The sequence below is a fragment of the Lissotriton vulgaris genome, chromosome 2_1, assembly GCF_964263255.1.
Source record: "Lissotriton vulgaris chromosome 2_1, aLisVul1.2, whole genome shotgun sequence".
Lineage (NCBI taxonomy): Eukaryota > Metazoa > Chordata > Amphibia > Caudata > Salamandridae > Lissotriton > Lissotriton vulgaris.
In genome coordinates this window covers 1,954,557,485-1,954,570,531 of record NC_141687.1, presented here as the reverse complement: position 1 = coordinate 1,954,570,531, position 13,047 = coordinate 1,954,557,485, and the positions used below count along the sequence as shown (strand labels likewise).

Below are 13,047 nucleotides of genomic sequence, written 5' to 3'. Positions count from 1 at the left end.
CCGGCCAGCGGTTTCCGAGGCGCGGCAGCGCTCTGGTGACTAATCTTTGAGCCCCGAGACGGCGTGGCCTGCACCGAGCCCGATGACCCGGGACCTCGAGTTTCGTGAGGCCCGGCGGCGGACTGCGGAGGCGGGCGGCGCGGGAGCCGCTTGGTCCAGTGTGGTGCCCCGGAGACAAACCGAAAATTCCCCTACCCCGGCGGGCGTGACCCGGTGCCCAGGGCCGTGAGAGTCGGCTGAGTGTGCGGGACAGCGGTGACGGCGCGGCCTACCCAGCGGCCTGACGCCGGGGACTAAATTTGCAGTGCTCCAGCGAAGGTGAGGAGGTGTGCCCCCCGGGTGGGCAGCGAGGGCCCGAGTGATGCAGAGGCGGGTCGGGACTGGCACCAGACAGCTCGGCGGCCAATTCGGGCCGCGGAGGGGCAGTGGGCCTAGGGGGAGCAACTTTGGGCTGACGCCAGGGGCCGGGTCCACTCGGGACCAGACCACACAGCTGTAATCACTGCGGTGTGGTGCATACCGGGTCCGGGCGGCGGCGCACCTAGCTCTTCATACATCCTGCGCCGAGAAGGCCTGCCCACTGCAAGTTGGGGCGCAAGAAGGGGCCCACACCTATATAGCTGAAGGGCCAGCGGAGGGGCCCCCGGAGTGACGAAGAGTGGTGGAGTGTGTGCCCTAGGCCGCGGACGGCGCTGCATGGACCTGGGGGTGGGCCCCGAGTCGGCGGGGCACCAGGATCCGTAGCTGGGTGGTGACGAATGTGGTGCTAATGAAAACATTAGCTGCAAGCAAGGAGAGTCAGTACAGGCTGGTGGGGAGCCGGGAGTGGCATGAACTGAGTACCTGACAGGTCCGCTGGGCCTTGTGAAGGAGCAACATACTGGTGAGGTGAGCCCCCCCCCCCCCGACACTTGTGACAAGGACCGGGAGGCACGTACAGCGGATCCAGGAGTGGAATCCCCAGTCGCAATTCACGATGACCAGAGGCGGGAGCGGTGGGGGTGCCTCGAAACAGGGCACTATAGACAAATTCACCGGGCCCAGTGGGAGTGCCGGGGGCCCCGGGAGCCAGCAGCCGCAGGGGCCAGACAATGCGGCCCAAATGGCAGCCATCACGCAATCCAGAGACAAGCTGGGTGCGAAGATCGGGGCAGTTGGGGCAGACGTTACACTGCTGCGCCAGGACCTGAGAAATGCCGTGGCCCGTATAACCGAGGCAGAGACCAGAATAACGGGAATGGAAGACGATGTGGCGACCTTGAAGAAGAAGGTGGCCAGCATGGAGGGGATTCAAAGGGGCCTGGCACTCCGAGTGGAGGACGCGGAGGGGCGGTCCAGGCGGAATAACCTGAGATTTGTTGGTTTTCCAGAGGGCTGTGAGAAGGGCAACATGGAGGCATTTCTAACTCAATGGCTGGAGGGATGGCTTCCGCCGGACTCCCTCTCCTGCTGCTTTGTAATTGAACGTGCACATCGAGCGCTTGTCCAGAAACCACGGTTGGTGCTCGCCCCAGACCGGTGATAGCCAAACTACTAAACTACTACGACCGGGACACCATTCTACGGCAAGCGCGAGTGAAGGAGCCTCCGAAGTTTGAAAACCACTCAATCCTGCAATCATGGAGTAGGAGCAATTGGAGAAACCAAACAAAAAAACAATCTCCATCTAAGGAAGGCGCAGCAGAGGCTGCCGATGCTTCCGGCACCCAATCGTCGAACCACTGAAGGATTGATTTATGTTGACAAACAATGGCGCTCGAAACTATGTATTATTTCTGAGTCACCCTGAGACTTCAATCTACCAACTGAGCAACATATAAGACTCAATATTGGATGTGCCTTGAAGGCCTTAGGTTGGCGGTAATGGAATGGGATGGGTGGGGGTGGGGGGGGGGGACAACAGGGAGGGCGGGCTCACTCCCCAAGTTCATGGGAGTTCAAACCCTAGGGGGATAGAGTTGGGACTGGGTGGGTAGTTTATGGGGATCCATTGGGATAGAGAGTCCTCAACCTCCCGTTGGAGGTCGACGATAACCTATGCCGCGACGGATACTTCAACGTTTCTGAGGTATAGGGGGGGGGAGGCCGGGGTGTTGAAAGGGAGTTGGGGGGGATGACAAGTGGTCTGGAGGGTGGAAGTTGGGAAGGAAGGGAGGGTGGGATGGGAGTTGGGGGGGGGGGAAGTGGAGTTACTTGGCACGGTGTCGTTGAGATCCTCGTTTTTGCTATGTGCATGCCCGATACCCAGTGATGTGTCTGCGGTTGGATGGCGGTTGAGGATGCTTGACTACAGGCTCCTAGGGCCTCTGTGCGGGTGCTGAGTTGGAATGTGCGGGGAATGCTGGACAAAATTAAGAGAGGGGCAGTTCTACGATTGGGGAAAAGGGAGAGAGCTGACATTCTCTCGCTACAGGAGACGCACCTGCTGGGCAACAAGACGCTTAGCCTGCAGAGATATGGATACGATCAGGTTTATCTCGCTGGGCTTGTGAGGGGGTCTCGAGGAGTGTCCATATTGATTCACCGTAGACTGGCCTACGTCCACTCGACACAATGGGTGGACCCGCAGGGCCGCTATGTGTTTATTAAAGGAATGATTGGTGCGGAGGCCCTGGTGATTGGAAGTGTGTATGCCCCACCCCCGCTGCAGTGGTCACTAGTGGAGAAGCTGTTTACGGTGTGGACTGAGATTCCGGAGGGACTGGCTGTGATTAGGGGCGATTGGAATGATGTTATGCACAGCCGCATGGATAGATGTAGACCTGGAGATAACCAACCGGTGGACACACCTACTAAACTAAGCAATATGGTGCAGGGGATGGGTTGGATAGACACATGGCGGTACCTACATGCATAGAAGCGGGAATATACCTATGTCTCAGCAGCTCACAAATCGTTTTCTAGACTCAACTACATATTTGTCCCTACAACAGCAGTTGAGAGGATCGACTCTGCGGCTATCCTGCCGCGGGGACTATCTGATCATTCCCCAGTCACGGTAAACATCACCCTAGACAGGGCGAGACAGCCGTTTAGATGGTGCCTCTCAGGGTGGAGCTTACAGCAGGAAGACTATCAAACTCACATGGGAGAGGCTATCGCCCACTATTGGGAAGACAACTGAGGCTCAGTGAAGGATGTCCCGATGCTCTGGGAGGCTCTAAAGCCCACACTCCGTGGAGTGGACATTGCCTGGTGTGCGGCGGCTCGTAGGAGGCGCAGAGAGGAGCTAGTGAAGGCCGCTGCGGCGGTTGAACTACTTGAATCACGCTGCGGAGCGACTGGGGATGGTGGGGACTTTTGGCTCAGCAGTCTTATGCATCCTTACTGCTAGATGAGGCCCGACAGCTGTGGTTGGCGACACGGAGTAGGATCTACCAGTGGGGCGATAAGTCGAGCACAAAGCTGCATAGACTGCCAAGCCGCGGCACAAATGCTGGTGTTGCCGGCTCATAGGGATGATACTGGGGCCCCGATTTCGTCGGCAAGGGAGCTGGCGAACAGCTTCGCTCAATACTATGCAGCCCAATACGCCAGACGGGAATGCCTATCGGCGCCGGACATTGATAAATTTATTGCAGACCTCCCGCAACGTGTGCTCCCCGAGGAGTCGCGAGAGTGGTTGGAGCTCCCATTGTCCGCGGAAGAGCTGGGTACGGCCCTGGGGGAACTTGACACCGGCAAGGCTCCTGGCCCTAACGGGTTCCCGAGAGAGTTCTTCAGGAAGTACCATCTCCAGCTGGGACTCCACTATCAGAGGGCCTTGGAGGCAGCGAGGGAACGAGGACTCCTACCGCCCGATTGAAGACCTGCTGAGATTGTAGTGTTTTGCAAACCCGGAAGGCCCCCAGACCGACATGAGTCGTATCGCCCGATCTCGCTTCTAAATATTGAAGCCAAGATCTTGGCCAAGGCGATTGCGAACCGGCTACTTCCCCTAATAACGGACTTGATTCATCCGGACCAGGCCGGGTTTATGCCCCACAGGGCAACACGACATAACATCAGGCGCGCGCATGTGGCAGTCGAAGCCATTGGGGGTCTCCGGTCCCAGGCGGCGCTATTCCTAGCTGATATAGACAGGGCCTTTGATTCCTTGAGCTGGGTCTACCTCTTTGCACTCCTCTATCGCCTCAGCCTGGGGCCAAGGTTCATGTCCTACCTGAAGCTACTTTATACAGATCTGACGGCGTCAGCGAGAGTGGCTGGAGCTACGTCAGCGGTCTTCTCCATACAACGAGGCACTCGACAGGGATGCCCCCTCTCGCCATACCTCTTCGCCCTAGCCATGGAGCCACTGGCCGCTTGGGTCCGGATGGACACACAAGTACGGGCCTCGAGTGGGAGACGTGTCCGTCGGACAGGATTGCGCTCTATGCAGACGACGTCCTGTTTTTCCTTATGGACCTAAACGGGTCGGGACCGCGAGTCTTGGAAATTATGAAAGTCTTTGGCGAAGTATTGGGACTATACCTAAACCCACACAAATCCACCTTGTGGGTGCTGGGCGACCCTGGGGGACTCGGCTCATGGACCTCGCCACTACAAATGGCTACCGGCGGTCTCATGTACCCAGGAGTCTTTCTGACGACGTCCCCAGTTATTGCTTGGGACCGTAACGTGGTTCCGGTTTGGGACCGAGTTCGGATGGACATGAAGTCTTGGTCTCATATGCCCCTCAATATCTATGGCATGTCGGCCATCTTTAAAATGGTTGCCCTTTCACGCTTGCTATACCAGCTTCAGAACCACCCATATTTGATTCCGCCACAATGGTTCCGTCAAGTAAATTCGGCAAGTATTCACAGTTCTGCCACGCCTTACACCTGCTCTGGAGGGCTTGGACTCCTTACCGGAGTTTAGCCCAAAGAGGCCAAACTGTTCATGGGAGACCTAGAGGACAAGAAAATATCCCGCATCTATCAAACCTTAGTCACACACTGCTCCTCCTCACTACAGAAACTGAGGGAGACTTGGGAAGGAGATGTGGGGGAGCTGGAGGAGGAGGATTGACGGGAGGCCCTTGAGGCCCCAAGAGGGGGCGGCCATTGCTGTGCGCCTGCGCTTTATCCAATTTAAATACCTACACAAGGCTTACTACACCAGGGAAAGGCTTTGGCGTGCTGGATTGATTGAGTCCCCTGAATGCTTGCGCTGTGGACATGCGATGGGCACTTTTATACATACAGTGTGGAGCTGTGGCGGTTTGACTAGATTCTGGACAGGAGTGTGGGACTGTTTGGCTGAGGTGTTGGGTTGGGACCTCCCGCGCACTCCCCGACTGGGGCTCCTCCACGTCTTTGATGGAGTGGGAGGCAACATCTACAAGAGACATCTGTAACTCGTTATTTCTTTGCAGGATGTAGATGACACTGTGCCGGGGGGGAGGGGGAATCCGGGTTGGGGGGGAAGGGTAGTGGTGGGAGGAGGGTTTAGATGGATCGGGAGTTAAGGTTTTCTTTATATGATAAAATATGGATTGCTGTATTTGATGACAATTGCTTGCTTACAGCCCCTCTGGGATTCGGAGTGCTGCTAACTATTGATTATGTGCGATCTATCAATAAAAAGAGTTTTGAAAAAAAAAACCTCTTAAGACAAAGGAAACAGTTGGTTGTTGACTAAGTGAGAGAATGGGAATTAGTGACAAACAAAGGAGAAAGGCCCAATCACTAGCCACCAAAGGTTGATGAATCTGGTTGTGATGTTCACAGGGATCATAGAAAACTCTTTGGTTTGACTTATCTGGTGGATTTCTGATTCTGCTGCTTTTAAATGTTGCAGGTAATGAAGGCGAGGAAGAGGAGGAAAATATAAACATCACAGAGAAAGCAGCTTTCCAAGTCAGACAGTTTCAGGTAAATACCAGAATAAAAATGATTTTGACCCTGGATGGCATTTTAGGAGTCTAATGATAAATGAATACCTTCTCTGAATAACTAATTGGATACGGTTTGGTTCTAGAAAAGAGTTTATGTATGAGTACAAATCGTGAAAGCCATTAAAAATAATAGATTAGCATTTTTGTCCAACATTTATATAACAAATCCTCTTAAAAGGAGCCCCTAAAATCTGATAATCTTAGAGCTCGGACTCGCAGGTCAATAGCACTTCCCATGTTGTCTTGAAAATTTTGATATACAAGTTACTTATTTCTTCTTCCACTGTTAAATTATTATATTTGTAATGGGCTATTTAATATCATTGACTGTAAATGCAAATGAGTATTGATGTGTCTTGAAAACACTCATCTTTGTACATAGAAAGTCGCTTATATACTGAAAAGGAATTCTGACGTAGACATCTTCCCACAAATAATGTGCTTCTTGAATCATCTCCAAGTCTCAGACTGAATGCAGAAACTTTTCCAAAAGCTCCCCAGCAGCAGCAGATGGATCCACTTGTTTCCACTCCAGTCTGCTGTTATGATGCTTGCTTGGACTTTGGGTGACATTAGTTGCCGTGTGTATAACAGCATCATTTCCTTTTTTACTGCACTCTTAAGATGCCGATATGGAGCTCACTCCCAAATTTGCATTAGAGATTCAGGCTTCAAGCCATTGTGTGCATGAAGGAAACAGAAGGTCATGGTCATCTTAGGTGTTGGTTTTTTAGAAGAAATGCCCAGAGTTCCTGTTTTTTCCCCCAGATCTGACACAGGTAACTGCCGACGCTGCACCCAGGCTTGCATTTTTAGTCCATTTCTTTATCCTCTTATGTGACACTGGCACCCATGTGACTTTTGAACCTTTGAACATGTACTCTCCAGTAGCACCAATGCTGACCCACCACTTCAGGTGCTGTTTTTGTCCAAATGACATGCCAATTTCAGCACCTCGACACTGCATCCGTGCCACCACTGGCTCTCTACCTAAAACAACTTATGGGCACAGAGCAGATCTTTCCAGGGCTACAGAACAGGTTCAGGTATCTTTTAACTATGCCTTTTTCACTGAGCACCTTCAAGGAACTTAGAAGCTTATGAGACTATAAACATTATTTATTTCAACGCAGATGCTTTTCAGATGCTGTTCTTGGTTCACCACTTGAGTGTGATAAATGAGGCTGATAATTTGTTGTGTTCACATTGCACTGATGATTGTCCTTAATTGGACTTGCAAAACGCCAGTGGCTTAGGCTTTTTATCTGATATTGATTCTGGTTGACCTTCTGACTGGTGTACCGAGAAGGTGGTCTCATTAAGGTCTATTCATAAGAAAGTGACTGTGATGCTGGAATTCCTGCTTCCTGTTGAAGAGACAAAGTCAAATTTGTTGACCTAAATTCTTGAACCCACTTTGGGTGCAGAACCTTGGCTAGTATTTACTAAGTAAAGAACAGAGCACGTACCCCGCCAGTTGATCTAATGGTCCCAGAGGTGGGATCCCAGTATATGAGGGGTGATGAAGCTAGGAGTTGGCACTGCACCGGGCAAAATATCTACAATCCAGATAAATGCAAGGAAGAGAGTTTTATTTCCAAAAATATATGTTTTCTTTATTTATTCATCTATATACTTTTTGGACCAACATAAATAACATATAATATTGCACAATCAGACATAAGGAATTGATGAGGGATAAAATAGACAAGAATACATTTTCACTACAAAAGCCTACCCAGCAACAATCCACACTTCATTCATACTTTCATTCTCTCAAATTCTCACCAAATAATTCTACCTAAAGTTCTATCATTCCACTCACATTCCTCATTACATTCCCATTATTCTGTTGTATGTCACACATAGATGGTAAATATGTGGCATAGAACAGAGTCTTATTCCATACAAAAACTCATTGTACGGCCCCTTATTTAGAATAACATGGTATGCCATATTTCTTGAGACATGAGCCGACGCGCGTTTCGGTGTATGGGCCCAAAGGGCCACACCTTCGTCAGGGCTGGGGACTGTTGACTGGGAAGATGACAACGATCTAAAAATAAAACACAATGCCTTAGTATTTTTCTAAAACAAAGAATTCATCTATCATGATCCAAATCTCACTAGTCCAGTTTGTTCAAGCAATGCAGTTACTTTCAAACATGATTCTGGTCATTTATATATATTATCTTCAAATGGTTGTCATTCTGACCGTGTGCAGTAACCAACTACCTAAAAGCACTCCCACTGACAGACTCCCAAATAGGTGAGATCTGTAAAGGCATTTAGATGGCCAGGGCTAAGTAACCAATCAGGGACACAGTTTTTCATCTTACACTCTTAACAATATGTCACATTCTAACATTATGTCACATTATGTCACTCTTAACAATATGTCACATTATAACATTGTGTCACATTATAACAAACACTCATTTTGAGACACACATTGACCACAAAAGGAACAAAAGGGTTGTTGTAAGTCCCTACAAGTTACAATGTTGGGGATCCCTCATTTTGGCTGGAGAGAAGGGAACTTTTAAACCCAAATGGAACATAGGAGGTATGTTTACAGTCGTTATTCGTTTTGTTTTTATTTTTATTTTTAAGAGGCGAGGAAACCTGAAGGCCAGAGTAGATACTAAGGCACAAAACCTATCAGGTAGCTGGTTTTCTAGGTAGTTACAATATTGCGTAATAAAAGATCAAGCCTAGTTTCAAGTCCAAGGATTACCATAAAACAATTTACCTGGTGATGATATAAACAGGATATTCTAATGCAAGAATGCCTTATATTTTCAGGAAGGCAGAGATCTCCTAGATAGTGAAAAATGAGCTCTGATTATCCAAGGACTATAGTAATTAGTTTTAAATAAATAGTGGCAAGGATTCAAAGTTTGATTACCTGGGTCCTGAAAATTATATTTCAAATGGTAGGCTCCACTGAGTAGAGATTTGCTGCGAGAAGGAAGCTGGAGGATCGCTAAGTTTTCGCTTTTTTGGAGGTATCATGCACAATTTCCCTAAGATAGAATTATATAATCAGTATAAAAAGTACCTGGTGGGAGTATGTTACCTATTGTAAACCACATACCTCCTGACGGACCTATACTACATAGACTCAGTGACTAATCCTCCTGCTATCTCCGGTGTGTATAAACCCCTAATGTCTCGACCCTTATTATTATGCAAACGAGTGCCTATGCATATACTGATTATATAATTCTATCTTAGGGAAATTGTGCATGATACCTCCAAAAAAGCGAAAACTTAGCGATCCTCCAGCTTCCTTCTCGCAGCAAATCTCTACTCAGTGGAGCCTACCATTTGAAATATAATTTTCAGGACCCAGGTAATCAAACTTTGAATCCTTGCCACTATTTATTTAAAACTAATTACTATAGTCCTTGGATAATCAGAGCTCATTTTTCACTATCTAGGAGATCTCTGCCTTCCTGAAAATATAAGGCATTCTTGCATTAGAATATCCTGTTTATATCATCACCAGGTAAATTGTTTTATGGTAATCCTTGGACTTGAAACTAGGCTTGATCTTTTATTACGCAATATTGTAACTACCTAGAAAACCAGCTACCTGATAGGTTTTGTGCCTTAGTATCTACTCTGGCCTTCAGGTTTCCTCGCCTCTTAAAAATAAAAATAAAAACAAAACGAATAACGACTGTAAACATACCTCCTATGTTCCATTTGGGTTTAAAAGTTCCCTTCTCTCCAGCCAAAATGAGGGATCCCCAACATTGTAACTTGTAGGGACTTACAACAACCCTTTTGTTCCTTTTGTGGTCAATGTGTGTCTCAAAATGAGTGTTTGTTATAATGTGACACAATGTTATAATGTGACATATTGTTAAGAGTGACATAATGTGACATAATGTTAGAATGTGACATATTGTTAAGAGTGTAAGATGAAAAACTGTGTCCCTGATTGGTTACTTAGCCCTGGCCATCTAAATGCCTTTACAGATCTCACCTATTTGGGAGTCTGTCAGTGGGAGTGCTTTTAGGTAGTTGGTTACTGCACACGGTCAGAATGACAACCATTTGAAGATAATATATATAAATGACCAGAATCATGTTTGAAAGTAACTGCATTGCTTGAACAAACTGGACTAGTGAGATTTGGATCATGATAGATGAATTCTTTGTTTTAGAAAAATACTAAGGCATTGTGTTTTATTTTTAGATCGTTGTCATCTTCCCAGTCAACAGTCCCCAGCCCTGACGAAGGTGTGGCCCTTTGGGCCCATACACCGAAACGCGCGTCGGCTCATGTCTCAAGAAATACGGCATACCATGTTATTCTAAATAAGGGGCCGTACAATGAGTTTTTGTATGGAATAAGACTCTGTTCTATGCCACATATTTACCATCTATGTGTGACATACAACAGAATAATGGGAATGTAATGAGGAATGTGAGTGGAATGATAGAACTTTAGGTAGAATTATTTGGTGAGAATCTGAGAGAATGAAAGTATGAATGAAGTGTGGATTGTTGCTGGGTAGGCTTTTGTAGTGAAAATGTATTCTTGTCTATTTTATCCCTCATCAATTCCTTATGTCTGATTGTGCAATATTATATGTTATTTATGTTGGTCCAAAAAGTATATAGATGAATAAATAAAGAAAACATATATTTTTGGAAATAAAACTCTCTTCCTTGCATTTATCTGGATTGTAGATATTTTGCCCGGTGCAGTGCCAACTCCTAGCTTCATCACCCCTCATATACTGGGATCCCACCTCTGGGACCATTAGATCAACTGGCGGGGTACGTGCTCTGTTCTTTACTTAGTTTCTTTTTCCCCCTACGACCTGCCTGCATTCTTAAAGAAACCCTGTGGGGAACCCCCTTCTTTCACTTACTTCTTTCTTTAGTATTTACTAAGGCCCTCATGGACCCTGTCTTGGCAAGTTGTGAAAAACTCTTTTATCGTCCTGGTGTTTTATTGTCAAGTGGCCAAACACCATTGCCTTGCCACAGGCAATCCGAGGTTCCTTTCAACCCATCTGTCTCAGAAAATGGTGGTGGTGTGTGCTTCCTCATCATCAGGGGTGCCCCACCACGTTCCTCACAGGGCAACACAAGCCACCCAGCCTCTGCGCGGCTGGGGACATGGGACCCAGCGTTGTGGGTCCTGGGGCCAGAGGGCAGGTCAGTCCACCAGTGCTCCCCCTGCCCCGCAGCTACCTCCAAACCTTCCTAGTCCGACCTTTCAGGACCACCAGTTGCCAGTGGAAGGCAGGATCCGCCATCAACTCCCCCACTAGCACAACATCACTTCGGACAGGTGGGTTTTGCAGATAGTCCGAAGGAACTACTCCCTCCCCTTCGAGACTACCCCTCACTCCAAGCCACCAACACTTCACCGCATGTCGGAGGATCACTTGGCCCTTCTCCGGCAGGTCAAGGGAGCTATCAAGCGAGTCCCTGTGCCAGAAGTAGGTCATATTTGTTATCCCCACTATTTCCTGGTACCCAAGAAGGACAAAGGCCTGCCTCCTATCTTGGATCTCAGGGACGTTAACCGCTTCCTCCGGAAGGAGAATTTCAAAAGGTTGACATTAGCTCAGGTCCTGTCTGCCCTTGGCCCTGGAGACTGGATGGTTGCGTTGGAGTTGCAGGGCGCTTATTTCCATATCCCTGTCCTGCCAGCCCACATGCGTTACCTACGGTTCTTGGTAGGCCACGAGCATTTTCAGTTTACCGTGCTCCCCTTTGGCCTTACCAGCGCCCCTCGGGTGTTCACGAAAGTGATGGCGGTGGCTGTTGAAGGCAAGCTTGCCTGAGGCTGTCGTCTCCCACCTCCAGACTACGGCGGAACTCTTGCACTCGCTGGGGCTCACTATCAAAGTGCCGATGTCACACCTGATTCCCTCTCTGAAGCACCTTTTCATCGGAGCAGCTCTGGATACAGCACAGTTTCGAGCTTATCCTCCCGAGCAGCGAGTATGGGATATTCAGACTATGATACCGATGGTTCAGCCTTTACCCCGGGTTTTCGGTGAGAATGACCCTGAGGCTGCGGAGTGGTGGATCATGCCAGGTGGCCTATGCAGGCTTTGCAGTGGGACCTGAAGTTCCAGTGGGCGCAGCATCAGGGGAATCTTTCCGATTGCATCCAGATCTCGGAGAGCACTGCACATGGATTTTAGTGGTGGTTAACAGACAAGGATTGGGTCAACGGCAGATCCCTTACCCTTCCCAACCAGAGTTCACAGTGGTGTCAGATGCGTCACTCCTGGGATGGGGCGGCCTCTGGTCTCTGGTGGAGTCCGGGCTCCTCATCAATCTTCTGGAGCTCCAGGCGAATCGTCTGGCACTGAAGGCATTCCTTTCTTCTGTCAAAGGAAGGGTAGTGCAGGTGTTCACTGACAATACCACCGCCATGGGGTACTGCAACAAAGAGGCGGGTGGGTGGGGTAGTGGACCCTATGTCAAGTGGCTCTTCGCCTTTAGACGTGGCTGGAACATTAGGGCAATGTCCCTGGTGGTTCAACACCTGGCAGGTTCTCTGAACGGCAGGGGGGCGAACCCAGCCGCTGATGCATGATGGATCACGAATGGCGTCTTCACTCGAAGGTGGTGCGAGGCCTCTTTCACCAGTGGGGAGAGTCTTGGTTGATTCTGTTGGCCACCGATGAGTACGCCAAATGTCAGCAGTTCTGCGTGCTGGAATTTCCAAGGCTCCTGATCGGCGCGACTCTAGCCCGCATGGACCATTGATCTGGATTATTAGGTTCAGACTTCCAATTCGAGAGCGGTTCCTGGTTGATCGGAATCAGACCACCGCCGGTTGAAAGACAGATACGACCATAGTGTTGACTTCTCTTGTACTTGGGCCATCCACGACCCTCGTTACCAAACGCCCTTCTACTACACGCCACGCTGATTGGCCCAACCATTGGGTCCCAGTCCCTTGTGTCACCTGTTGTGTTTGCATATTCCGCCCTAAGTGCGCTGGGGATGCCCAGACGTGGGTCCCAGGCACTCCACACCACTGGAGTCAAGCTAGCCGGGCTGATGAGAGGTGTTACCTCGAAACCGGTCCGGTCCTCGGATGCTTGATTCCGTTCTGGGAAGGACATGGCTTTTGTAGTTCGGACTGGACTGTTCCCATGGGGCACAGGGTCAGAGCTCAT

The 13,047-nt window shown here is 49.1% G+C and overlaps 1 protein-coding gene across 1 annotated transcript in view; it reads left to right on the top strand.

Moving 5' to 3' along the window:
• FANCI (FA complementation group I) overlaps positions 1-13,047 on the top strand; it is a 636,131-nt gene that overhangs the window by 378,171 nt on the left and 244,913 nt on the right. Inside the window, exon 26 of the mRNA XM_086958134.1 lies at positions 5,785-5,858. Within this exon, the coding sequence (XP_086814260.1) occupies positions 5,785-5,858 (74 nt within the window). The remainder of the gene's footprint in view (positions 1-5,784; positions 5,859-13,047) is intronic.